The 27,307-nt window shown below is 41.4% G+C and overlaps 1 protein-coding gene across 4 annotated transcripts in view; it reads right to left on the bottom strand.

Annotated features, from left to right (window-relative positions):
* LOC116398787 (copine-9) overlaps window positions 1-27,307 on the bottom strand; it is a 144,659-nt gene that overhangs the window by 95,519 nt on the left and 21,833 nt on the right. Inside the window, exons 1-4 of one of the 4 annotated variants that reach the window (XM_031875416.1) lie at window positions 24,886-24,901; window positions 7,929-7,968; window positions 6,762-6,820; window positions 2,479-2,555 (exon numbers count right to left, since the gene is read on the bottom strand). In XM_031875416.1, coding sequence (XP_031731276.1) covers window positions 2,479-2,540 — 62 coding nt within the window. In that variant the 5' untranslated portion in view covers window positions 2,541-2,555; window positions 6,762-6,820; window positions 7,929-7,968; window positions 24,886-24,901. Of the gene's footprint in view, window positions 1-2,478; window positions 2,559-6,761; window positions 6,821-7,928; window positions 7,969-8,348; window positions 9,197-9,494; window positions 9,512-24,885; window positions 24,990-27,307 lie in introns of those variants that run through there. The other 3 variants (XM_031875415.1, XM_031875413.1, XM_031875414.1) reach the window with 3 other exon arrangements.

Here is a 27,307-nt window from a genome sequence, read left to right as displayed (position 1 = left end):
GGGGGGGGGGGGGGGGGGGGGGGGGGGGGGGGGGGGGGGGGGGCTAGGTTAATATCTCCAGGATGGTTCATACTGTATATACTTCAGCATGTGGGCCACATTTATGCTCGGGAGCTTCCCAGTGTAACCACATCTTTCCAGTACTGGCTGAGGAGGAGCTCCAGTTCAAGGGTAAAAGCCTCGCTCAAGGACACTTAAATGATTAACGGACCTCAGCAGGTCGACACGCCGCTCCACCAGAAACATCTCGAAATGATTCTTTAGATTATTTCTACGTCTTAGTTCTGGTAGTAAGTTCAATAAACTAGCCTTAATATCGGCGTAGGAAAATCGAATTGTCGGTCATACCTTCAACTGTCAATGTACAAAACGACAGCCAATCGGCAGAAGCCTAGTTGTGTAGCGGGATGTGCCCGTCTTGTGAGCGAATGTTGAAAATAGTATGGTACCAATACATGTGAAAGTGATTGCTGTGTGGGCCTTCAATGCAGTTTTGCCGTGGCCTTCAAGGTATGAACACGTTTTATTCTACAAATAAAATTCAAATTTGATTTTGATTGGAATCTGACCAATGTAGGCAATGAATAAATATTGAGCAGACTGATAACTGGAAACGGTGTGATCACACAGTGATGTGTTCCAGAAGACTTCTCCATCACCAAACACACAGAGCTGTTTCTAACGGCTGTCATTGTTGAAAACAAGTCCTTGAATTTTGAAATTGTCCAGTTTGACCCTTGAACACTCTCTGTTTCACTACATGGATTCCACAAGATTTATTTGACACCAAATGTTGGGAATGTTAATACAAATCATATGATTATTTGTGAATTTACAATAACCAAAAAGGTGCTTGTTTCTGCATTTTGTGGATGACATTAAATGACATACCTGCAAACTCACGAGAGGTGAAAAAGGTGACAAGCCCGAAACCCTGTCGGGGGTGCATGCTCCGAGAATTTTATTTTAAATATGAGCTCTAACTTGTAGTATTTTTATGTACTCTAAGAATCAAATTAAGTGATAGGACAATATTTACTTTAAGCAAAAAACTAATTTATTCAGTTATTAATCAGTATTTCAGCTCTAGTTGAACAGCTGGCTAGTTAGCTACTTTTTTTTTTTAAATCTATATTATTATTATTAACCTTTATTTAAACAAAATCCATAGAGACCGAGGTCTCATTTTCAAAAGTTTTAGTCATATAAAAACAAAGATAGCAAGAGTAGTGAGACCCATCGCCTGTACAAATAAAGTGATTAGTTTTCATTGAACCCTGTTACTGTATGTCTTCATATTAACTTCCACTGTTACTGTAAAGCTGTTAGAATTGTGGCCTATCTTATATTTGCAATTAATATGCATTCAATCCAGTTCAATTATTTAAATGAAAATGATAATCTACTCTGGCTAAGGTACCTTATGAAGAGTAAAATAATAGCTGTGATCTATACACACCTCTGCATTACGAACTGCTGAAATGAAGGTACAGGCACCTTAACCCTCTCATTACTTCAGGGTTCTTGAGAGCAACGTGGGACTGTTGGGACTGTTAGTACACTGGCTGTGGTCATTACAGTGAACAGTGTGTACAGTGTGATGAGAGGACATGTGAGCCCTTGTTGCTGTCGTTTATCTCATTGGAGCAGAGGCTGCATTTAGCATACCCTGCCTTATCAATGTATTTAAAATACTGTGACAGCAGGAAGCTGTACTCACGTCTGTTTAGACCTCCACCTTTATCCAGGCCCAGCTCCACTCACAGCTCAGCCCTGCATCAAGCTGCGCTACACAACCAGCCTCCTCTTCATTAAGCTCTTTGACCTCATCATCTCATCAGTATCTGGGCCTCACTTCTCGTTATCTTAAACGTTATTATGATCACGAAATCGCCTCATTCTACTTTGAGTTAAAAAAAACAACCTGCCAGCAGCAGATCCGCCGGTGTTCGGGTTTAACATTAACGAGTGACCGCGTGAACTGAACTGGAACACGGGGGGGGGGGGGGGGGGGCTGCATGTTTCATCACGTTACGTTTTTTCCTCCTAAATCGCGATAATGATGAACGTTAACAGTCGATAAAGTTTTGCATGCTGTGGACGTTAACTTAACCCAGCAAGTCTGAACTGTAACGGAACATAATGGAACTTAAACTTTAACGGAGGGAAAGACGCTGTAGACATCTTAACACTGACGAAGATGTTCTATTGCGAAGATCACGACATCACCTTTTCTCCTCGTCTCACTCCAATCTGAGAAACGCTGGCTGGCCAGTTGACCCCCCAAAAACAAATTACGGATCTACACGATTCACGTGGATGATATATTTTTGATTCAAAACGGTGAAAAGTGACAAGTTTGCAGGTATGAAATGATGTGTTTGAATGTTTTTTGTAAAGATCGATGTCCAGCACAATCTTCACAGAGAAGCCCCGCTTCTCTGATATCTGGTCACATTGTGTCAATGCTGTACTTACGAGAGAGTCCTTTCCAGCCTGCTACCGGTGGAGCCGATGATCTCCCCCAACGTACAGAACATCTGACCCAAGAAGTCCTTTACAGAGGAGAGGAACAGTAGTTAATACTACACAATACAGTCAAGCTAGAGGCAATGGGTCAATAGGGGCAATTCAGCAAAGCCCCGGGATATTGTTATAAACCAAAACTCTGGTATAGGAAGTCCAGTTTCAGCTTTTGCTTCAGACTGTTTTCAACTTCTGGAGCAAGAACTGAACTTCTGACTCACCCAGAATCTGATAGGTATTTTATTCTTGCTTTAACTAAGTTGTCTTTATAGCTGTACTTAGGCTTGCCTCAGTGGTGATTGGACTGAGTTTCTGCCTGTCTGAGGAGGTGTGATTTAGTCTCAGCTGCTGAATAGCTTTGCTAATTGCAAGGGAGGAGCCTACACTCCTGGCAGACAATCAGTAGATTGCTGTCCTTAAGCACTTCTGTAGGCTGGAAGCGTCAGGCAAAGGAAGGCTAGGGCGAACAAAGGCAACAAGGCGACTTTTTCAAGCCCGACTTCGTCAAGCTAAGACTTCTCGAACATGTAGTTACCTCATTGTTATTGTTCAAACCATGTGTTTGCATCCGATTTCGGTCCTCTGTTCTGCTCGGTGGTCACGTAGACATTGGGCCACTCCCAGGTGCCGTGACCCCGCTAACCTCATTTATCCTACTCTCTCAGCTCATGTTGAGCAAGTGGTACCGGGGGGGCTCTGGAATTGCCAGTCGGCAGTGCCGAAAGCTGAGTTTATCTCGGGCTACGCTTCCTTGCTCTCTCTCAGCTTTCTTGCTCTAACCGAGACCTGGATCACGCCAGAAAATACCACCACACCTGCAGCTCTGTCAGAAGTGTACTCTTTCTCTCACACTCCCAGAGCTGCGAGGCGGGGTGGTGGTACTGGCTTGCTAATTTCCCCAAAATGGAAATACACTCTTGTCTCGGTTCCTCAGTTCTCCCCGTCCTCTTTCGAATTTCATGCAGTTACTGTCACTTATCCAGTCAAGCTCACCATTGCTGTTGTGTATCGCCCACCAGGCCCTCTTGATCTCGACACATTAGTCTCACACTTCCATGATGTTGGCTCCGCACTCATCCTGCTCGGAGACTTTAACATCCAGACTGATAAATTAGAACCGTTTCTTTCCTTCCTCTCCTCTTTTGACCTTTACCCCGCCTCTTCTCCTCCTACCCACAAGGCCGGCAACCAGCTGGATCTTATCTTCACTCGACACTGTTCTACTGCTAACCTCTCCGCCACTCCCCTCCAGCTCTCTGACCACTATTTCATGTCTTACTCCCTCTGCACGGCCAACCCCACCTGCCCCATGGCTGTCGGACTCAGTGCGCAATGACAGACGGAGCCTAAGAGAGGCTCAGCGTAAATGGAGAAAAGGCAAACTCCCGGGGGACCTTCTTAACTTCCAAGCTCTTCCTTCCACTTTTTCCACCACTCTATCTACTGCTAAAGCTGCTTTCTTTCGCTCCAAAATCCTAACCTCTGCTTCCAATCCTAAAAAACTCTTCGAAACTTTCTCTTCACTCCTCCAACCCCCACCCCCTCCTCCTACTTCCTCCCTTCTCCCTGACGATTTCGCCAACTTCTTTGACAAGAAGGTAAACAATATCAGATCCTCCTTCTATCAGCCCCCCTGTCCACTCTCTCCCTGTCCACCCTCTCCCTCTCTACCATCTCCAGCTCTTCCCCCACAGCTCTCCCTCCCCTCTCCATGCCCCAGCTTACCCTATCTTGCTCCCCTCTCCCCTAACGAGGTCCTCAACCTTGTTACATCTAACTGCCCCACCACGTGCTCCCTTGACCCGATCCCCTCCCCTCTTCTTCAGTCTATTGCGACTGAACTCCTTCCTTTTCTCACCCACCTCATGAACACATCTCTTGTTTCAGGATGCTTTCCCACGGCTTTCAAGACTGCTAGAGTCACCCCCCTTCTGAAGAAACCATCACTTGACCCCTCTGATGTCAAGAACTTCAGACCGGTATCTCTTCTACCCTTTCTTTCCAAAACACTTGAACGTGCTGTCTTTACTCAACTATCCTCCTATCTCCACCAAAACAACCTCTTGGACCCTCACCAGTCCGGGTTCAAAGTGGGTCACTCGACTGAGACAGCCCTCCTTGCGGTGACGGAGTCCCTTCACGCAGCGAGATCTAACTCTCTCTCCTCTGTCCTGATTCTGCTGGACCTGTCTGCGGCGTTTGACACTGTTAACCACCAGATCCTCCTATCCACCTTCGAGGGGATGGGCGTTTCAGGCTCTGCACTCTCCCTGTTTGCATCCTACCTGACAGGTCGATCCTACCAGGTGTCATGGAGGGGCTCTGTGTCGGAACCGCGCATGCTGACTACGGGGGTTCCACAAGGCTCAGTCCTGGGCCCCCTTCTCTTCTCGCTCTACACAACATCTCTGGGTTCTGTTTTTCGCTCGCATGACTTCTCTTACCATTGTTATGCCGATGACACCCAGCTGGTCTTGTCATTTCCCCCCAGGGACACTCAAGTGGAGGCACGCATCGCTGCGTGCTTGGCTGACATCTCGAAGTGGATGACAACACACCACCTCAAGCTCAAGCTGGACAAAACCGAGCTACTGTTCCTCCCGGGGAAGGGTTGCCCGCACCGAGACCTGTCCATCACCATTGATGATACCGTGGTGACACCAACTCGGACTGCGAGAAACCTGGGTGTGACCCTGGATGACCAACTGTCGTTCTCAGCAAACATTGCATCGGTTACACACTCCTGCAGATTCCTGCTCTACAACATCAGGAGGATTCGCCCCTTCCTCACTGATGAGACGGCGCAGGTGCTAATCCAGGCTCTTGTCATCTCCTGCCTGGACTACTGCAACTCACTACTTGCCGGAGCCCCGGCGTCGGCCATCAGACCTCTGGAGCTTGTCCAGAAAGCTGCAGCTCGCCTGGTGTTCAATCGCCCCAAGTTCTCCCACACAACTTGCCTTCTCCGTTCTCTACACTGGCTACCTGTAAGAGCCCGCATCCAGTTTAAGACTCTGGTGCTAGCCTACAGGGCAGTGAAATGAACAGCTCCTTCCTATCTCCAGGCCATGGTCAAGCCCTACACCCCGGCCCGACCACTTCGCTCTGCTACCTCGGGGCGACTGGTGGCCCCGTCGCTCGGAGGTCCCTACGGCCGATCGACCCGGTCGCGGCTGTTTTCTGTCCTGGCCCCACAGTGGTGGAATGAACTCCCCACTGACGTCAGGACGGCAGAGTCGCTGCCCATCTTTCGGCGCAGGCTGAAAACTCACCTCTTCAAGAAGGCCTACCCTTCCGCTTAGCACTTACTTAGCATCTATTGTATTCATACTAGCTTATTGCACTTATTGTTTTTATATTAGTTTGTGGCACTTATTGCATTCGTTTGTTTCTGCACTGTATGTTGGCTCTGGTTTATGCTCTTAGATGCTTGTTTGAGGAAAGGACATGCACTTATTACTTCTGGTGACTAGTTGTTCTCTCGAAAACCGATGTTGAATACACCCAAGTCGCTTTAGATAAAAGCGTCTGCTAAATGGCTGTAATGTAGTGTAATGGTAAAAACAAGAATCAGATTTACGGTGAAGTGGTTCTCCAGGAGAAAATGGCTGACTTGTCAGGGAACATGCTTTCATGCTTCCTAGGATGCGTGTTATTAGGGGGGATGGTACCTTGTCAAGATCAGGCTTTCAGGATCTCAAGCAAACATGTCATTTTCTGGCATTGCATCTTAGCAAAGTATAAATTGCCCCCATCCATTGTTTTCCAACTAAAACTGCCACTGAATCCAAGTGTACACATGCAACTCAACATCAGTCCATCATTCCCATTACTGCAAAGCACTGAACAACGATTGGTGTACATTTATTTCATTGCGGAACAGTGCAACTCCCTTCATTCGTATACAAACCAGTTAAGCAGTCGTAGAAACACCATAAAAGGTCATCAGGCATTTACTTTTTAAGGGAAATGTGTTGACATGCATTATGTTTTTTTATTTGTTAACTTTTTTTACATATCACATAGTCTGCGGAAGTCAGGGTGGTTGGTGAGTCAGTACAGAACTTTAATCCAGGAGACGATACAATTCTCTCGAAACATAATCGAGAATGCTGTTTAGTTCTACGGGAATGTCATTTTGTAGGAGACAAGGTTGGTTTAACCCAATGCTGAAACCTAACATAACATGTTTAACGATGTCCAGCAGATAACAAGGAGTCGTGATGGTAACCTACCTTCTGCTCGTCCAGGTAGGTAGGCAGTAAGAAAAGGCAGACACAAGTTAGAGGAAAAGCTGAAAAGACACAATAAAAAACATCTCAAGTTGATATCAAAAATAAATTCTCAAGGGGGGAGCGTTAATTATTGCTGTAATCAGGCACTGCATGTTGTATCTAAATCAAAACTTATTTCATGTATAGCTTCTATATTGTTGGTTCTCTGGCAAAGTTGGTTTTCTTTTGAAATTCAATTGAATTCAATTAATTTAAGTTAATTTTAATTCTGATTACTGAAAAAAACTTGGTTTTCAGATGAGTCAAAAAATAACTAAGTACATAAATAAACACTTAGTTAAATGAAATGGTCAACTAATAAATCATTACTAAAAACACACATATCCTAAACCAATCACTGCCCTGAACATACATGGACACGCCCACCTCATTATCATATAGGCATTAGGAAAACTGGAAATGTGGTGAGGAAAATAGGAGATGTTTGGCTGGGAAGGGAACAGAAATTAACTAAGACCAAAATATTGGAGTTCAACGTTTTCAATGAACCAAGCTAGTAAGAATTTAGTACTATAGTAAAATAATTAATTTTATCAACTGAAAATAAGTACTTTTTAACAAAAGCATTGGACGTTAAGGAAACCGGTGACGCTTTGTTTCTTTTTAAACTAGATTTCAATTATTCAACTAACAGTTTTATTTATTCAGGACCTTTCTGACTCATTTAATTTTCTTTTTTACCATCTCTTGGTAGTTTCAGGCCTCCATACCAGTTTACATGTCATTGTGGAACATTCCATTCCATTATCCAAACCGCTTATCCTATTCAGGGTCGTGGGGTGCTGGAGCCGATCCCAGCTGACATTCACCTGCACACCCTGGACAGGTCGCCAGTTTATCGCAGGACACATGTAGAGACAGACAAACATTCACGCTCACATTCACACCTACGGGCAATTTTGAGTCTCCATATAACCTAAGCTGCATGTCTTTGGACTATGGGAGGAAGCCGGAGATGGAGAGGGAGAACCCACGCTGCCACGGGGAGAATGTGCAAACTCCACACAGATCGAACCCGGGCCCCTCTTGCTGTGAGGTGACAGTGCTAGCCACTACACCACCGTGCATTGTGGAACATATTAATAGAATTTCTCAAAGGCTGCTTACATGTTTTGAAAGGTTAGAGCTCCTCGTGTCCACATTGTACCTGCAATTAAACCAAAAAACAGCTGAATTTAGACGTTTTAACGAAAGGCAACAGACATTTGATAGAAAAAACAGAGAGTACGGCTATGAAGAAAAAAAGAAAAACCTCCTCTGTGTATTCTATTTGACAAGCAATAGTTAGTGGAGAGCTCTCCTGGGAATACAAAGATACAAATCTTGTATGCCAATTAAATAATTAGATATGGAGTGCATAGGAGAGATGAGTCAAGGGTAATAAATAATAAATGTATGAAACTGGAACAGCGTTGCTAAATAATGAACTCTTGAATCCAGATTGAATTGAAGAAAAAGCATTCTATTCATGTTTGACAAAGGCAATCCACTCGTATGTCGAATAACATTACACAGACATGGTGCAACCTTCAGCTCCTCATCTCTCTCTGGATCTCTGGATCTCTTCCTCTCTCGTTTGCCGTCAGCATCCTTCTGAAGTCTATGGAGAGGATGGAGGATGACAAAGAGCTGGTATCTTTTCACCTGTTTTCTGATCTTTCTCCACTTTGGTTACAGAGCCACATATTTAACCTCACAGTAATTAACATCCTCACTCCTGCAGGAGCTCCAAGGCTGCCTAAAGTAGATGGAGATGCAGTATATAAAGAGGTTGAGTTTAATGACTCAGAGGAGGATCAGCACAGAGTACTGTACTGAGCTAGCTGCCTTGACTTTACTATGAAGATGTTCTGTACATCTCAGTAGCACTCGGTTCTCAAGAGAGCAGACGGGCCTGAAGAAGATGAGTGACAACGCCTCTATGTTGTAATGTTTGTGCTGAAGCCCTGTGGACCGACTGCTCGCCTGTTAGCCGGGTGTGAGAGCAAAGCCAATATAATAAAATATGAATGTCAGACTTAAAACATTTCAACAGCAGTGTCTTCAATGTCTAGTTGGCACTAAACTTCCCCAGTTACTGAGGCTTTTTTCATTCACTCTACAGCAATGTTTGCACTTCAAAGCAAAACGATAGCTTGTAAGAGGGAATGTTGGGAGGACAGTTTCTTTACGTCCCAAGCTCCTCTGCCTTGTTCTTCCTTCCCTCCTCTGTCTCTGACGTCTGCCCTCCCCCATTTCCCAATATTTGTTTTTACTTCTTTTTCCGCATTTCCTATTCCTCCCCTTCTCTACCCATCACTGTCTCCTAAACATAAACCACAGTGGCGGGCCGTGCATTTTATACCCGGGCCTTCAGTGCTGTCCTACTACGGTTGAACCACCTCCTAATGACCTCATTATGACGCCACAGCTACTGTTATTATTTGTTTTGTGTAAAAACCGAATATTCACATAACACTGCAACATTTGACAAGTGAAATAAACAGGCCTCTGCACATTCCAGCAAACCTGCGGCGCTAAAACACGCATTCTGCCACACACTGAAGAGCACCATTAAAATATTATTCACATCAGAGGGAACAACATTAACCATATCATAAAAACGACACCATAGAAAAATTAACACAGTAGTAAAGCTACTACAGATGTAAAAAACAAAAGCACTTCACTTACCAAAGCTGCTCTTCACTATTTAAAGACAAAGTCCATCCTCCTTTCTTTGTTGACAAAGAGTTTAATCTCACGGTTGTTCAGTACATCCGTGCGTTTTAGTTCCAGTTAGAAGTCCTTCTAGATTCATGGACGCCAGTGAAGACAGTTGAGCCTCCCCAGTTGTATTTCTTGAATACGTTTTAATGCGTTTGAGGGCAGGAAATGTCCGCTCGACAGAGGCAGCAATGTTGGGATTGTCACCGCCCAACATGTCAAAACGCAAAAAAATGTAATGTCATGAAAAAACATGTTACATAACTTTAAACTTGAACTCTTACTACTACAAAGTTCTGCTAGCTAGTTTCACAACAGTGACGCTAGCCCACTGACCAATCAAGCCGCACGTTAATGCTGACGTACTTGTAGGCCAGCTAGAAGGCTCTGACATGTCAAAGAATACACCAGACATGTCAAAGAGTACACCCAACATGTCAAACTAAAGATCTGATTGGTTGAAGACTATGCATACCTGCAAACTTGTCACTTTTCGGTGAAATTCACCGTTTTGAATCAAAAATATATCATCCACGTGAATCATGTAGATCCGTAGAGTTTTTTTCGGGGGGGGGGGGGGTCAACTGGCCAGCCAGCGTTTCTCAGATTGGAGTGAGACGAGGAGAAAAGGTGATGTCGTGATCTTTTAGAACACACGTGTTAAACTCAAGGCCAGCCACATCATTTTATGTGGCCCGCGAATCCACCAGCAAAAAAAAAAAAAAAAAAAAAAGTTTTTCTTTTTTTTTAATTTTGGAAAAAAAAATTAAGTTAGACTTGAAAATAAAAATATCCCCATGGTCGAAATTATGAGATAGAAAGTTGAAATTATGAGATAGCATGTTGTCTGTGTACCGACATTAAAACTATCACAACAGGTGGACAGGAGAGGGAACAGCCCGTAAAGCGGTTTTCCAACAAGTGATTGAGTTGAAAAAGATCGAAAAATAATCCCAAAATGTCCACGAAGAGAACAATTGATGCAGAGGGAAGAAAATATAATTTAAGATGGGAAAGCGAATACATGTCTGTGCTTCAAGGAGAAAAATGGGTCTGTCTTCTGTGTTATGATGCGTGTCGGTGATGAAGGATACAATTCACGTCGGTATTTTGACACCAAACACGGAGCTAAATTTAGCCTCCAAGAAAAACATAAAATTGTCCAAGAATTAAAAGGCAGCCTGCAATCACAGCAGAATATATTTACAAAAGCTACAGCCCAGTGCATGCTAAAGGTATATGAGCAGGTGAGCTCCGACCAGATACAGACTTTTACAAATGTCAGTTTGTGAAGAAACACCATCGCAGACCGAGTTCAGGAACTAGCAGGCAATCTAACAACACAGCTAGCTAAGAGACGAGATACATCATCTATCAATGTTTGTAAGAGGCTCAAGGCAGACTTGACTGTCAGTGAGGAGCTCTTGGATGTAGCTGCCATGCACGGGACGACGGTGGGGACATTAGTGATGCAGAGAGGTGACAAAAATAGCTTTGAACAAAGTTAATGTAATAACTTGTGTTTGATGATATTTGTCTTTGTTATTTTCTTTAAAAGTTTGATCTTTGATAGAGTAATGTGGGTTTCTTAAACCTAAATTAAAATGATTTATGTTATAATAACAGAAATGTGCTTAAATATAATTTTACATTTATATAACTGCATGTACAATATTTTTACACTTGAATAAACAATAATCAAAAGCAGAGACAGTTATTTAACAATATGTTAGGGAGTACTTACAATTATACAGTCTTACAGTTACAACCGGCCCTTTGAGGGAAACCATGATGCTGATGTGGCCCGGAGTGAAAATGAGTTTGACACCCCTGTTATAGAACATCTTTGATGTGTCGAGTCTTGGCCAATCAGCATTCAGATGTCTACAGCGTCTTCATTTCCCTCCGTTACAGTTCCGTTATGTTCCGTCACCGTTCAGACTTGCTGGGTTAAGTTAACGTCCACTGCATGCGGAACTTTGTCGACTGTTAACGTTCGTCATTATCGCGATGTTCCGGTTCAGTTCACGCGGTCACTCATTAACGTTAAACCGGAACACCGGCGCATCTGGTTGCAGGTTGTTTGTTTTGACAAAGTAGAATAAGGATGATTTCGTGGTCAGAATAACTTTCATGACCACGAAACATGAGGCCCAGATACTGATGAGATGATGAGGTCAAAGAGCTTCAGGGAGAGGAGGCTGGTTGTAGTGCAGCTTGACGAAGGGCTGAGATCGTGAGTGGAGCTGGGCCTGGATAAAGGTGGAGCTGGGCCTGGATAAAGGTGGAGGTCTAAACAGACGTGAGTACAGCTTCCTGCTGTCACAGTATTTTAAATACATTGATAAGGCAGGGTATGCTAAAGTACAGCAACAAGGGCTCACATGTCCTCTCATCACACTGTACACACTGTTCACTGTAATGACCACAGCCAGTGTACTAACAATCCCAACAGTCCCACGTGCAGTTGCTCTCAATGCAGAGGAGTGTATAGATCACAGCTATTATTTTACTCTTGATAAGGTACCTTAGCCAGAGTAGATTATCATTTTCATTTAAATAATTGAACTGGATTGAATGCATATTAATTGCAAATAGAAGATAGGCCACAGTTCTAACAGCTTTACAGTAACAGTATAAGTTAATATGAAGCCATACAGTAACAGGGTTCAATGAAAACTAATCACTTTATTTGTACAGGCGATGGTTCTCGCTACTCTTGCTATCTTTGTTTTTATTTGACCAACAGTTTTGAAAATGAGACCTCGGTCTCAATGGATTTTGTCTAAATAAAGGTTAATAATAATAGAGCTGAAATACTGATTAATAACTGAATAATAAATTAGTTTTTTGCTTAAAGTAAATGTCTTATCACTTAATTTTCTTCTCAGAGTACACCAGAATGCTGCATTTTAAAGCTCATATTAAAAAAAAAATTCCCGGGGCCCCCCCCCCCCCCCCCCCCAACGATTATATAATAGCTATAACTTTGTGATTTTGTCTAGGCCAGCAGAGAAGGCTTTGCTGGCCCTGACGGCCCACCACTGATAAAACATACAAGTACATAATTGTAAGACTAACTTTGTATTTGCATTTTGGACCATACGGTATCTGTCAGCTCTTCAATGCCAAATAGTTTTTTTTTTTTACAGAAAGTGCAAAATGTTCAATGCCAACATGTTTTATTTGTTTCTCTATAATATCCTTACCTTGCTTCTAAAGCACGATTAACATTGTTGTTGTTTTATTTTGGCAATGCAAAGCTTGCTTAAGGTTAGCGTCAAGGGTCGAATTAAAACATGAGACGGGACGGTGATTTTTTCAATATTCAACTAAAACCACATCATTTAAAAGTCAAGACTATACAACACGTGGAATGCAGGACATGAAGAACGGAAAACACGTCCATTATTCTGACTTGCGAGCATTCATGTTTGATTAAAGGACGATTACAGCCATTGCTAGCCTCAGGGTCTCATCATTAATCAATTAAAGTAGCCTACTGAGCGTATATTCGATACATCCATACACCAACAACACTATGGTAAACGATACAACAATAAATATTTCAATATGAATGCAACTTAAAAAGTTAGATAACGTAAGCAAATTATGTGAACTAACCTTATGAGTTTGCCTAAGATAGCTATTGTGAGCTTGCAATGCTAATGTCATTAGCAAACTGACAATGTTAGCACAACAGAAAGAAATGGAAAAAGCTAAATTATAGAATTTCAGCTCATGATAACCTTAGTTTGCTGACAACATTAATACTGAAAGTTATTCTCAAAATCAACTTTATAAGTTACAGTTATATCAAAATATTGAGGTTGTTATTAGTGGAGGTTGTGTGGCTTATTAAAACTAATAAACACATTCCCATTTCTACAACTACATAAGGATGCCAATGGCAAACCTCACTGGCGAGACCTGTTATAGATGTATCTTTTGTTTGAATGTGAGTTCATTTCCATGTTTTTGTGCCTGAGAACCCTTGAAAACGAGACGGTGCATCTCAAAGGGACTCTCCTCAAATCAAAATTTAAGAATAAAAAATAATTTTTGTGACTGCTTTCATGACACCTCCGTAGTTCTTTTCGTCAACTTTATCGATGAACATAAACGGGGTAGCAATTATGTTTCCTCCCAAAAGTATTTGGATGACCAGGTTCCTCTACCACACTCCTCACCCCTCGGTCTCGTAGCTCTGTGATGGACAGGTAAGGGTTCTGCTTGGTCAGAAAAGAGACCAACGCAACGTTGCAGCATGACGTGACTGACAACTGTGTGACGAACTGACCAACACACCCTGCATCAAGAATAGGTGGGAATGCAAGTTTTTCAGAAAACACACCGCCTCTTTTTCTAGCTGCGCCAATTGAGAGGGTATAAAATGATGAGTTATTTTGGAGAAAGAATACAACTACAGGGCCCACTAAAATCACTTAGACTGCCTGCTGCTTTTCTCGGTTAGTCGTGTGCCATGAGTCGGGTTATAAGAGAAGTGGAGAGTGAAAGCCGGGGACTAATGGAACCACTGGAATTGAGAGGGAATGTAAAAGAGCCACCAGCTATACCACCAACTGTGGCTCAAAAGTGCCAAATGCAGGGCTCTCTGCCAATTAAAACAGTCACTCCACACACCCCACACATACTTTCATTATATCTCTACCCTCTGTGTCTCACCACTAGTCTTCAAACTCTCCCCTCCTCCATTTCAACAGAAATCGCTCTAACACCCCCTACACTTGCTTTGTAAAAATTTCCTTCTCCAGCGCTGTCAAATTGAGCACTATGCCGAGCTCATGTGGGATCAAATGAAATTACCACACAGTAGGATAAGCCTGCGAGTGATGGCCAAATGAGATTTGAGTGCAGAGGAGCAATAGTGTTGCAGAAAATTCTAACGATCTTAATTTACATTGCGGGCGGCAAGGGTGCTGGAGGGCTCAGCACGAAGGTGAACAATGATAACGGTTTATGTTTTGATACAGCGTTAGTCACCATCATATTTCGCCATATCCCTCGCTATTTCTTTGTGTAACCCACAGTGTGGGATTTTTATATTTCACGATGTAAAACTACAAGATTCTTTTGTGAATTGAAATCCACACAATTGAGCTGCACCACATTAGAATCTGAGTGAGGGAGTCAGGTTGTAGCATCCTTTGTACCAGAGACTCTTGATATTCTGGTTTATTAAAAAAACCTGGATTCCCTCCTCTTCGTGGCTTAACACCAACACATTCACCCAGACTCATAAAACCCAGCACTAAGAGCTTTACAAATGTGCAGTGAAGTTATTTAAGCTGATTCATATAGTCACCATGGTGGTGATTAGTGTTATGTAAGTGTCGGCCTGTTGAAACCATCACTGTAATGAGAGGTTACATTGGCTATGTGTGGAGGCAGACTACATCAAAGATAGATGGAACAAAAGGAAAGTATATTTAGGGACAGAACTGTTAGAGGATAAAATGAATCAAAAGTTAATTAATCCTTTGACGTTTCCAAGAAGAGTAGCCTACTGAAAGCTCTGGAACACAAAGAGCTAGCAAGTGGACCTTAGTTGAGAGGATTATGTCAGGTAGTAAATAAGTGATGAGTAGAAACAAGATAATTAACTAGAGAGAAAATTATGTGCTAATCATAAATAGAGATGCACAAATACTAATGTCGGTCCGATACTGGCTTAATAGCTCAATCGGGTATCGTGACAATGGGCCGATCTGGAATGGGATAGCATTCAAAAATATAACAATTCAGTACATTTATATCTATGTATTTTCTTGTCACATTTTTTTTTTTTTACTAAGTGAGGAAAGCAATATTTAAGTCATACCTTACACATAAAAGAATGATCCAAATTAGCATATTAATTAAACGCTGGTGGATCGGTACTCGGTATTGGCCGATACCCAAAGACCAGGTATCGGTATTGGGACTGGATTGGATCTTGCCCCCCGAGTCATAAACACAGCATCTTGAAAGTGTTTTCAAATACATTAGACACAAAAACATGGGAAAATAGGGTTCAGGTTGAAAAACACCAATGTTACCATTTAATCAGCATCATCAGCATCAGATGGGTCAGGCGCATGTCACTTAGAAAAGTTTATGTAAGGAACAAGCAGGCCTTTGTCCTTAATAAACACTATTTTAGTATATTCAAACCTGAGGACAGGGAACAACATTTGTAAAACTGTAAGTGGTCAAGTCCAACATTAGCTGAGGCAGGACTGTTATCACTAATCACCGAATAACACCAGAACAATGTTTTCATGTCACATTTTCATTGGTTTTATGACAATACATGATGTCACTTCATTACATGTTAGGACTACGTGTTGATTATTTCACAATGTACTGGCATGATTGTGCGAAAAGGGCAATTTAAATAAGAAAACATATACTGTATATACAGTCTATGTGGCCTGGTGAAAATGAAAAAATATGGCTGGATATGTTTCAAGCTCTGAAAATCGCCAAATTCAAAAGACTGTTCAATTACTGAAGCCACAGCTTGGTTATGATTCTAGGTACAATGGGCAGTTGTGGAACTTTTTATGTGTGTGGATCAAATGTGCCACCTACTTTGTGTGACCGTCAGAACCAAAAGAGAAAATAAATGATATCTTTCTTCTGACTGTGTTAATGATGGGCTCCAGTTTGGCGACACCTGGAAGCTGCTTGACATCCTCCCAGGTACATTTTCTTAATATTTATCATTTTGTCATTTGGACTGTCCATACCGTTACTCTATCATGATGCTTATTCTGTACACAAGACATCTATTTCCTGTCTGTCCACAATGATGGATCTTTCCTCAGTTACTCTTCCGAAGGTTTCTTTCTTCCATTTTCTCCACTTAAAGTTTTTATCCAAAGCGATGGTCAAAGGACGGAGGGTGTCGTACGGTGTACCGATTGTAAAGCCTCTTGGGGCAAATTTGTGATATTGTGTTAGATAAATGAAGTTGACTTAACTTGAGAAAGGACACTAATGGAAGGACCCATTTGAATTGCTTCATTACAGAGACTCATTAGCCTTTAATGACATTTTAAACGTTCTGAGACGATGGACAGCATGCAAAAATCTAACTACTTCATTTGTTTCACTTCATGAATTGCTACCGTGTGTGGTGCATTACGCTGCACATCAGCAGGTTTCAGGACTGTAAAGTCTTATGGATTCATTTACAAGCTGTATATGAAAATGGGAGGGTGGGCACGATGTGATTCACACATTCAGTTAGCGTCATAAATGAGGCCTCTCTTATTCACAGTGTACATATAAAAACCTAATTACACACCACTGCACGCTGTGTTAAGTTAAGGCCTGATTCATTCCTTAAGGGTGCAGAAACAAGATGTAGAACAGCCTTAATTACATTGTTCTACCATAACCAATGATTGCAACACCTGTGCTCTCAGTGTGATGGCATTTAAGCCATTAGCACACATGGCTAGGTGTTTGTTCTTTAAGTATTTGTTTGGCTCTACAGTGGACTGGTCTGCTGGGTCTTTGATGAGTGCACACTGCTACAGATTCAACAGCTGAGGCAGCTTCCTTTCTCCATAATCATGCACTCAGAATCAGATACTGTTGTATCAAACCAAAAGACAACTCTCTCTGAATACAATTATCATCTGCTGTTCTCCTGGTCCCTTCCGATAGCTGGTTGGGATTCTCAGACTTTATTGAAGACCTTTGAACCTGTAACATTATTATGTTGAATCCCATCACTAAGGTATTTGGTCTCATTGACGAGTACTGTGGGTCTTGCTAACCTAACGAGCTCAAATATATTGTCACTCAGATATGTTTATGCTTATGGCGCGACTGTAGCTGAATTGTAGAGCGGGTTGTCCTTCATAAAGGAGATCGGGGGTTCCATCCCCGGCTCAGCTAGTCCATGTCGATGTGTCCTTGGCCATGACACTTAACCCCAATTTTCTCCTGTAGGAGCAACTTACCATTTAAAGAAAAATGTTGACTATACTTAAAGGGTAACAGCAGAATATTTCAACCGTAACCCTATTTCCCCATGTTTTTGTGTCGAAGTGACTAATCGAAATTGGTCCAGTATTGAGGGAGAACGCTGCACACGGCTCGCTGCCACTGATTCAAAATACAGAACCTCAACGTTGCCTGGCGACAGACATAGCGGCAACCTCTTGCTGCACCTTTACTGTCAACAAATCCCACAAAAAAAGAGCAAAACATGCAAAGAATCTAATTACTAACAAGTATTGAATGTGTATCAAAGCCGTCCTCTGTGCCATAAAGCTCCATTGTTGTTCAAAGACTATTAAAAACACATCCAAACTGTTGCACTGGGTGGCATCATGTTCCTCTATTACCATGAACACACACACTGTAGTTTATTTTGACTCAAGCCCACACACACCAAATACTCACCAGAGCACCAGAGTGGCTTAATCCGCCACTGAAAATCATTTTCAACAATTGCACATTTTCTCCTGTTTAAGTACTATTTGCTAAAAACTACAGCGACCAGCTGTTCGAGATAATCACAGTCTTTTTGTAAAAATGATTCCATATATTTGTGATCTGCTAAAGATATATGTCTTGAATGCAATAGTAGACTTAAATCTGGCATTCAGACAATATATTTCTGAACAACAGATCACAGGGACAATACTACATTTGATGTATTGCTTGTCAAGATCAGTTCAGTCCATTCATCTCCCATTCCTCATGGAAACAATACATCACTTTGCTCTACATCTATGCATCTATTGTGATTCAGTGTGCTAAAAATAACCTGTGTTGAGAGGTGGGAGTTTAATAATTGATTCCCTCTACTGGGATGCTCCCTTTTATTGGAATCCCCTCTCATGACCCCATATCAGGGAGACCACAGCACCCTCCTGGTGCAATCCATATCTGGGCCATGCTGGGACCAAACACCCATTTATTCCTCTTTCAAAGACACTGTTTATTTTCTTGTTGCGAGGCTGTATCTACAACAACAGATATCAGCGCTAAAAGGTGGAGAAGTGACTAACAAAAAGGATAATTCATCATCATATTATTGACAAAGAACATGTTGTGAAATGATTCCACGAGTCAGGTAGTCATTACTATCAATGTTAATAATGAATCAATGATCAGTTCATGACAAATTAAATAATATATCTATTAGGAACACGTGGAAAATGACAGATGTGCCTGTCTTTACTAAGCAACTAAAACCCACGAGCCGTGATGACAGTGATGATCAGGGATCAGGGATGTCTAAAAGTTAGATTTGCTGCCTAATTCTTTTTTGCTGATCTGTGATCCGATCTGTGAGTCCGATCATAAGCACCCCTTCCTATCCGTACATGGCATATGCACGTCGCGCACAGACCGTGGTCCATTTCCTGAGCAACAGCCCAGATAAAATGAATCTCCACTGATGTGGAAACAACATATGTACTGTAAATACACTTCTGCAGCTCAGTGGAGATGCAGCCTACCTGGACTGCAGGAACACAGGCACCCAGGGCTTGTTCACATTCAAGCTTCACACTTGGCTTACATTTCAAGTTATTGGTGAAGCCCCGGCTGATTGACCAGGCGACACCAATGCGCGTAACCATAGTAACTCACCCCTGAGGAAAGGAGAGACGCTGCCGTCAAAGGAGAGAGTTTACTCTGAGCCGCAAGTCGCTTAAAGGCCCTGAAAAGTCCCCAAATTGGCAACACTGAGTGTGTGTGTGTGTGTGTGTGTGTGTGTGTGTGTGTGTGTGTGTGTGCGTGATATCCATTACATTTAACTACGCCATATTTGCGGACGGAGGCTTGACCAGGGCGGGCACAGGTGACCCAGTGGGCCCCCATTGCCCGTCCATGCTGCTGGAACTGGTAACAACTAACTATTAGCATTAGGGTAAAGATGATTCGTACACTAGTCAAGCTGGTAGAGATACATTTATATAACCATTAAAATGCAGTGAAAATGTATATGTATATATAAATGTATATTTGTAAAATGATGGTTTAATTAATGTAACTCATTGCCTGTACATTTTATCCAGGAAACAAGGAAAGGTCAATTCACATTTGTCTTTAAACATCGTCTCCTGGCTCAACCTCCCCCCTCACAATATCATCTTATGATTGTATGATGCTGAATTAGTTGTCGTACCGATCAGTATTAAACTGTAATATTATGTTTGGTTCATTTATAACATTAAGTGAAATAAGAGGAACTTAACAATGATCACCTGTAAAATATTTAGTTTTTGGAACAATTCCTTGTGTTGTTGATGTGTTTTACATTTACATTAATGTTACATTTAATGTTTTACATTAAATATTTGGATGAAATCTAGAAGACGGACTGAGCCGGTTGCCTTCATTGCTCCTGAGCTTTACACCACCTGCATTTTCCAAATAATCATTGCTGCTGTAGAGCCAACTTGCAACATATGCTCGTACTAAAACAGACACTATATATGAATAATTAAAGTCAGACTGAATTCTTTCATCAAGAGATCAGGGCGGGCCATTTTCCTGTTTGTAATTTAAGATTGGGGGTATTTTAGGCGGTCCTTCTCACTGATGCAGTGACTTGGGATCTGTTTAAGTGCTCTGTGGGTAAGTTCTTACCTAATTCGCAAAAATAATAATAAAACAATGTTTTTTTGCTGAAGGCCGATAAGCAGCAAGAACCATTTTGAGTGACATTATTTGCATTTTTATTTTTTTCATCTGTGATTCAAACACCTCATATTTACTTAAGTTGTTCTGCGGAAAATGTGTGTAAATTGTTTTCATCAAGGATAAATATGTTTTTCTATTTTAGAAGCTTTAAATGATTAATCAACGATCCATCCTCAACATTCTATAAACCGCTTCACACCACTTTCACTCCTGGTTGAGCACTTTGTGGAACATTAGTATTCATGGACAATGTTCACCACTTACGTAAGTCCAATGTTTTCTGCTAAATTGGCATAAAGCAACAATTGATTTGATGAATGAATGCCTTCCTCCTCACTCAAGTGAAAACACAGAACATAAAAATAAAGCATGCATTCAGTGGTAACAAAAGATTTGCCTTTGGATTCAGGAAGCACCTACAAGAGTCACCAAAGCCAATGATGCACAACCCTTGATAGGGAGTGTGTGTGTGTGTGTGTTGCCATTGTGTCTGTACTACTTAATAATTCAGCATTAACGATTTACTTTGTCAGAAGATTAGGACGGGTCCCAGAGGAGCAAGCTTTAAGCTCGACCCTCAGTGCCATGAAGGACGTATTGACTCTCATGCAGGCGGAATAAGAACAAATGCTTTTCAGATCTCTGATGTCATTTCCAGCCCATTCTTTTTCTCCTAATTCAATTTTAACATCTCTGAGAACACTGCAGCCTTATTTGAAGTTAATAATTACAGTCTTGTCACTCTATAGGCTTTGCCTTCGTCTTACTGCAGCCCAAAATCTACGATAGTGACACAGATTAAAGCTCAAAGGCGTTTACGCAGATCTTTGCATTATTCTCTGAAACAACGAAACGAGGGCGTTCAAACTAAATGAACTGTGAAGATTCAAAAAGACAACTGTAAACTCATATCTCATATTCATGGACTACTTTACTGTCTTTGTACAAGTCCTGTAAAGAAGTCAAGTATTACACGCATTATAAATAAAAGAAGGTTGAATATTCTGTAAACAATTTAATTTGGCCGCAAAATATTTACTCAAATGAAGATTTTTAAGACCTCCTGTTTCTGAAACATTAAAAAGTGAATTGGCCTCCTTAGTATAATCCCTAAAAATGTAAATGGTTCTTTTGAAAGTAAATAGTTTGTGACAGTGATGTCTGAAAAACTCTGATCGCGCGCCAAGTTACAAAAATTCAGAGGTGCACGACCAAGCGCTGCGACCACTTACGGAGCCATTGAGCACCGCGCGTCTGAGATTACGTAATTTTCTTGTGCGTGTGCCTCACACCGGCTTCACTACAGTGAGTATAAACTAGGCTTTAGTCTCAAGCCCTGAATCCTGCGTTACCTACTGCAGAAAAACAAGTTCCATCACCTTTTCAGCACTTTGGCATTGACTTGTTACCAACGTATTGATTCTCGTGACATCTCGAATTTCTATTATCACTCTGAGAGTCTAAAGGCCCACACCAGAAAGTGAGGCTTGGTGACTTGGTGGAACTACACGCAGGGTCGTTGGATAACTACTGTAGCTAGCGCGCTAATGAATTTGCATGTCAAAGTTCACCAAAGTTTAACTTGACAAAAATTAAAAAGTTGTGCAGATTTACTTTCTCCCTGCCAGCAAATCCACTCAGTGAATCAATTTGCAATGGAGTCTCTCGCGTGTATAAATGATGGAAGGTTTACAAGCACTGCAGGAGAATACTGTATTTATCAGATAAGTGAATTGACAGCACAATTCTGTTGATGTGAACATTTCTACCCTCGTGATGGGGGTCCAGAAATCTCACACATCATTGGTTAATTTGCAACAGATGATTGTCGTACCTGCTTAAACAGGCAGGACTCAGCAGTAATGTGGTTGTTTGGTCGGTGTCTGTCTGTTTAAAATGACCAGGCTAACTCATTATTATTCCATTAAACAATGAGGCTGGCAGTATTATATCTTTTTCTTATTGTCAACAAATCCAATAAAAACACCCAAAACCAAAAATGTGTGGTTGAGTCCAGTCACCACTCAATACTCTCTGTCTTGTCTAAAAGGAAGGTGAGTATATGGTTCCATGGGGAGACGTCCTCGGGCTCCTGGCATGTCTTCAATGGGTCACAGAGTCTGATCCTGGCTTTACTGAACTCTGCAGTGTTTTGTCCACCTCAGCGCTGCTCTCCTTCACCGCAGGCTACAGAGTGAGCATTTCACTGCACATGCGAGTGTAAACTAAATTGTGTGAAAGATAAATAATTTTTTGGGCGCACAGGTACGAGTGACTCTGAAATTCTCACATCCAAGATGGCAAATACATTGATTTATAAACCCAGACGTCGGTTTCTGTCACTTTCTCGCTAAGAGTACAAACTATTCAGCGAGCAACTTCTCACTTGTAGCTGGCTCTAACCGTCGCTGTCGGCAGTTCAAATGACAACGAGATTGTGTCGGCTGTCACTGATTAATGCAGGCGACATTTAAACTTGTTTGTTGTCTGGTGTCTATACTCAAAGATTCCCTCCACGCTGTGACATCACTGTCCAATCGTCTGTCCCGTCACTTGCTGATCTCATCAAGTCATTTTCAGGAGTCAAATCCTCCCGGTTCAACTTTCATTCATAGCAAATCAATAAATCAAAACAAAGCAAACTTCATGGAGTCTAATTTGTTATTAATGGGATTTTTTGCTAAATACATTATAATTGTAAAATTTCTCATAGAAAACAAACATTCCTAAAATGTACACATTTCTTGTGACAACTCACTATTTGATTTGGTTATCCTTAAGTCTCTAAAGCAGCAGGGCATATGATCAGTGTTACAGAGACGAGAGTACCAATTGACAATCTTTAACTTACGGTAAATACAGGAATTCAATAGCCTATCTCACTTGACCTTTTTTACTTGACTTTTGAAATCTTTTTACTCATAGTATGAATCGTTGTCAGGCCAAAATAAGAGGAGGCTTGATTGTAGAAGACGATTAGCGCCGCTGCTAAATAAAAATCCCCCCCAAACGGAATAAACTTTATTTTATCTTAACTTTAAGCAGCCAGAGTTGGGGATTAGCCAGGATTAAAGATGGAACACCCCAAGATATTGCATGTCAAGGGTTAATGAATACACAACTCCTGGCATTCACTCCGATCTTCCAAAAACAACTGTTTTGGAAGAAGGAAATAACGGGAGGAACAGGCCAACAAGCTTTGTGACCAATCTTCTTTATTTTTTTTATATATAAGTCCTTTACGGTGGATCCTTCGATTTAACTTTACACCACCATCTGTGTCAATCACTCATCAACAATTGAAGTTCAAACAAACACATCAATTCAGACTGCAGCTTCTCTTGTTATTGGCTGAGGATCTGGATTGGCCAGATCAATGCCGTCACCGAGTGTTGTTGATGTGTACAGTTATTGACCATACACTGGTGCTCGGAGAGGTGAAGAGCAGCTCTGATCAATCGGAGGCTCTATGGCCTCTTCCAGTAACTGACCCCATGCTGGGTCTCTCCTCTGAACCCCCTGTAGGGGCTTCCATCCCCTCTATTGAAGAATGGAGGAGGCAAAAGTTTAAGTTTTCCCTTCCTGTCTGCCTCCTCTGTTAGTGACTTCACATTAAGAGATACTGATGTAGAAAACTGTGTTTTCATGAATGCACTGTGTCAGCAAGACATTTCAAATCGGTAAAAGAGGATTAACCAGTGGTGGATGGGTTGACCACGACTAAAATAACAATAATTATTTACACTTCAGCAGTGGTTCAGAAATCAGAATTCTGCCTCCAGACCACGGTTGCTTCTTGAAAACTAAAACTGAAACCAAAAAGATAATTGTGTGGAGTATTTATCAAATACTGTGAAGCCAACGGAGACGGAGACTTGCTGGAGCAGTCGGGGTTTAATCACCTTGCTCAAGGGCAGTGTGGTAATGATGGAGGAGCAAGCTGTGCTCCTTTATTTCCCCGACCTAATTTTCACCCACAAAAGATTTAGACACTGGATTTGACCCAAAACGATTAATTTAAGAAGATGCTGACTTTAGCAGGGCTAACCACACACCACACCATTGGAAAAGGAAGTCTACACCCACACTTGACCTCCATGCCAAATGTCATCCTCCTGGAGCTAAATGGTGGCCACAAAAGCAGTGGGAAAGTTTTTGTCAATTTACCGACAGAGTAGTAAATCATCATCCTGTTTAATAGGCTACATACATTTATTGACGGATGACATTTCTATTTTTAAAGGTGGAGACCAAAGTTTTAGGAAAGATGCATGGTACTAGAATGTCCATGTGAGAAAAAATCTGCAAAAAGTACATAGCTGAAGGCTGTTATTTTACAGTGGCAATGTGAAAAGATGAAAGGTTTTTATGATTTTTAAGATTTTTAAGGAATATTTTACAATATTGACTATATTTTCTGTTTTCTCCAATGGAAACCCAAAGAGATAAAGACATTTGTAACATAGTGTTTGATATTGCTCATTTACTATCTAACATTTTCATGAGAGTCATACAGTCAAACAGCTTTTCATGATAATCAGCTTTGACTGGAGGCTTCCAGACCTAGTGGGTATGAGTCAGCAGGCCCAAATAACAGGAGGCTTGATTGAAGTCATTCCCTGGTATAACAAAGGAAACAGACAGCGGTGCTGTAGAGGGAAAAGGCGGTGATGTTTCCACTTACACATCAAAGCGAAGGTTCTGCTTCTCTTCAAAGAAGAAATCGAGGACAAACTTCCTGACGAAGTCGGGGTTCAGCGTGTTATCGATCACTTCTGTCCGACCGAACTGGTGGAAAGACAAGAGAGAAGACAAGAAGAGAGAGACAGAGAGGAGGAAAAAGTCAACATCATACCGATCAATCTGTTGAGAGGGGAAAAGCAACAAACACTGTAGGAGGGTAACTCCTGCTGTTCTGCTGCTGCTTTTGTAGGTTTGTAAGTTCTCAACCAGAAAACATTGGAGAGAAAGTGACACACTAAAGAGAAGTCCTAACCTGATTAAGTTGAAAGCTCCATAAAGGCTATCAAAGGCAGGGAGATCTATTTACATAATCAATTTAGATTTACTGGGACAAAGTACAAAACAAATTAATTTCTCTGAGAGACTTTAGAGTTCTACTTGCCAACATTTGTGAATTATTTTGGATGTTTTCTTTCCACTAGTCTGAAAGAAGACATGTTATGGAAGCAGAACAGCCCAAAATCTCAACATTAGGCAGTGCATGAAAAATATATATAATATATTCTATATTGCTAGCATCCTGACAATAGGACAATCATTTCCTAATGTATCCTGTAACACTGTGATGAACACGAAAAGCATCTTCACATCAGTGATTCTCCTGTTGATGGCTGTACAATCACACACTCACAAGACAATCCTCGCTCTCTGGCAGGTGACAGTGATGAGCTATCGATCTGACAGGTTCCTATAACCCCCACCGCCACCTCTGTTTTCTGCTCCCCTCTGTCAGTCACAAGAGAATCTTCTCCATCACGGCCTTTTCATCTCTTTGGGTGGATTTCGGTCAGAGGTCTTAACGTCAGCGGCTACTGAAGGTTTGAGTTTCGATTGTAACAAGAGGCAATGTCATGTTGTCAATTGATGCCATCAAAAAGTAAAAGTCTTAGATTTAAAAATGTATTAAGCATCATGTTTTAATCATGGCCTGTCCATGATTACATGTGTTTTTGTTGCGCATTACAAGACAACAAGTGAGTTCAAAATCACAATTAAAATGGTCTGATTGAAGCTATGTTTTATACAGTTCCAAATGATCACATCTATGTGAAGACCAAATCCAGTCAATGGGATTATCTATGATTTGCACTACATCCCAGTGTGATGGCACTGGCGAACAGTGGTCATTATCTGATTGGCCATACAGAATGCTAGCCAATCAGCATAGACTATCAGGCTTGATGGTGATGCTAGAGCACACGTGTCAAACTCAAGGCCCGCGGGCCGAATCCGGCCCGCCACGTCATTTTATGTGGCCCACGAATCCACCAGCAAAAAAAAATAATTTTTTTTTAATTTTAGAAAAAAAATAGTTAGACTTGAAAATAAAAGTATCCCCATGGTCGAAATTATGAGATAGAAAGTTGAAATTATGAGATAGCATGTTGTCTGTGTACCAACATTAAAACTATCACAACAGGTGGACAGGAGAGGGAACAGCCCGTAAAGCGGTTTTCCAACAAGTGATTGAGTTGAAAAAGATCGAAAAATAATCCCAAAATGTCCACGAAGAGAACAATTGATGCAGAGGGAAGAAAATGTAATTTAAGGTGGGAAAGCGAATAAATGTTTGTGCTTCAAGGAGAAAAACGGGTCTGTCTTCTGTGTTATGATGCGTGTCGGTGATGAAGGATACAATTCACGTCGGCATTTTGACACCAAACACGGAGCTAAATTTAGCCTCCAAGAAAAACATAAAATTGTCCAAGAATTAAAAGGCAGCCTGCAATCACAGCAGAATATATTTACAAAAGCTACAGCCCAGTGCATGCTAAAGGTATGTGAGCAGGTGAGCTCCGACCAGATACAGACTTTTACAAATGTCAGTTTGTGAAGAAACACCATCGCAGACCAAGTTCAGGAACTAGCAGGCAATCTAACAACACAGCTAGCTAAGAGACAAGCAGGTACTCGTCTTCTTCATTAGCTGTTGATGAAAGCACAGACAACACGGACACAGCGCATCTATCAGTGTTTATAAGACCTGACTCTCAGTGAGGAGCTCTTGGATGTAGTTGCCATGCACGGGATGACCGCGGGGACATTAGTGATGCAGAGAGGTGACAAAAATAGCTTTGAACAAAGTTAATGTAATAACTTGTGTTTGATATTTGTCTGTTATTTTCTTTAAAAGTTTGATCTTTGATAGAGTAATGAGTTTTTTAACCCTAAATTTAAATTATTATTTATTTATAATAACAGAAATGTGCTTAAATATAATTTTACATTTATATAACTGCATGTACCATATTTTTACACTTGAATAAACAATAATCAAATGCAGAGTTAGTTAACAATATGTTAGGTAGTCGTTACATTTATACAGTCTTTGAGTTACAACTGGCCCTTTGAGGGAAACTATG

Source organism: Anarrhichthys ocellatus, unplaced genomic scaffold, assembly GCF_004355925.1.
Source record: "Anarrhichthys ocellatus isolate YVR2014 unplaced genomic scaffold, GSC_Weel_1.0 scaffold90, whole genome shotgun sequence".
Classification (NCBI taxonomy): domain Eukaryota; kingdom Metazoa; phylum Chordata; class Actinopteri; order Perciformes; family Anarhichadidae; genus Anarrhichthys; species Anarrhichthys ocellatus.
Note: the sequence above shows the minus strand (reverse complement) of the source record. Positions and strands in the feature narration are given on the sequence as shown.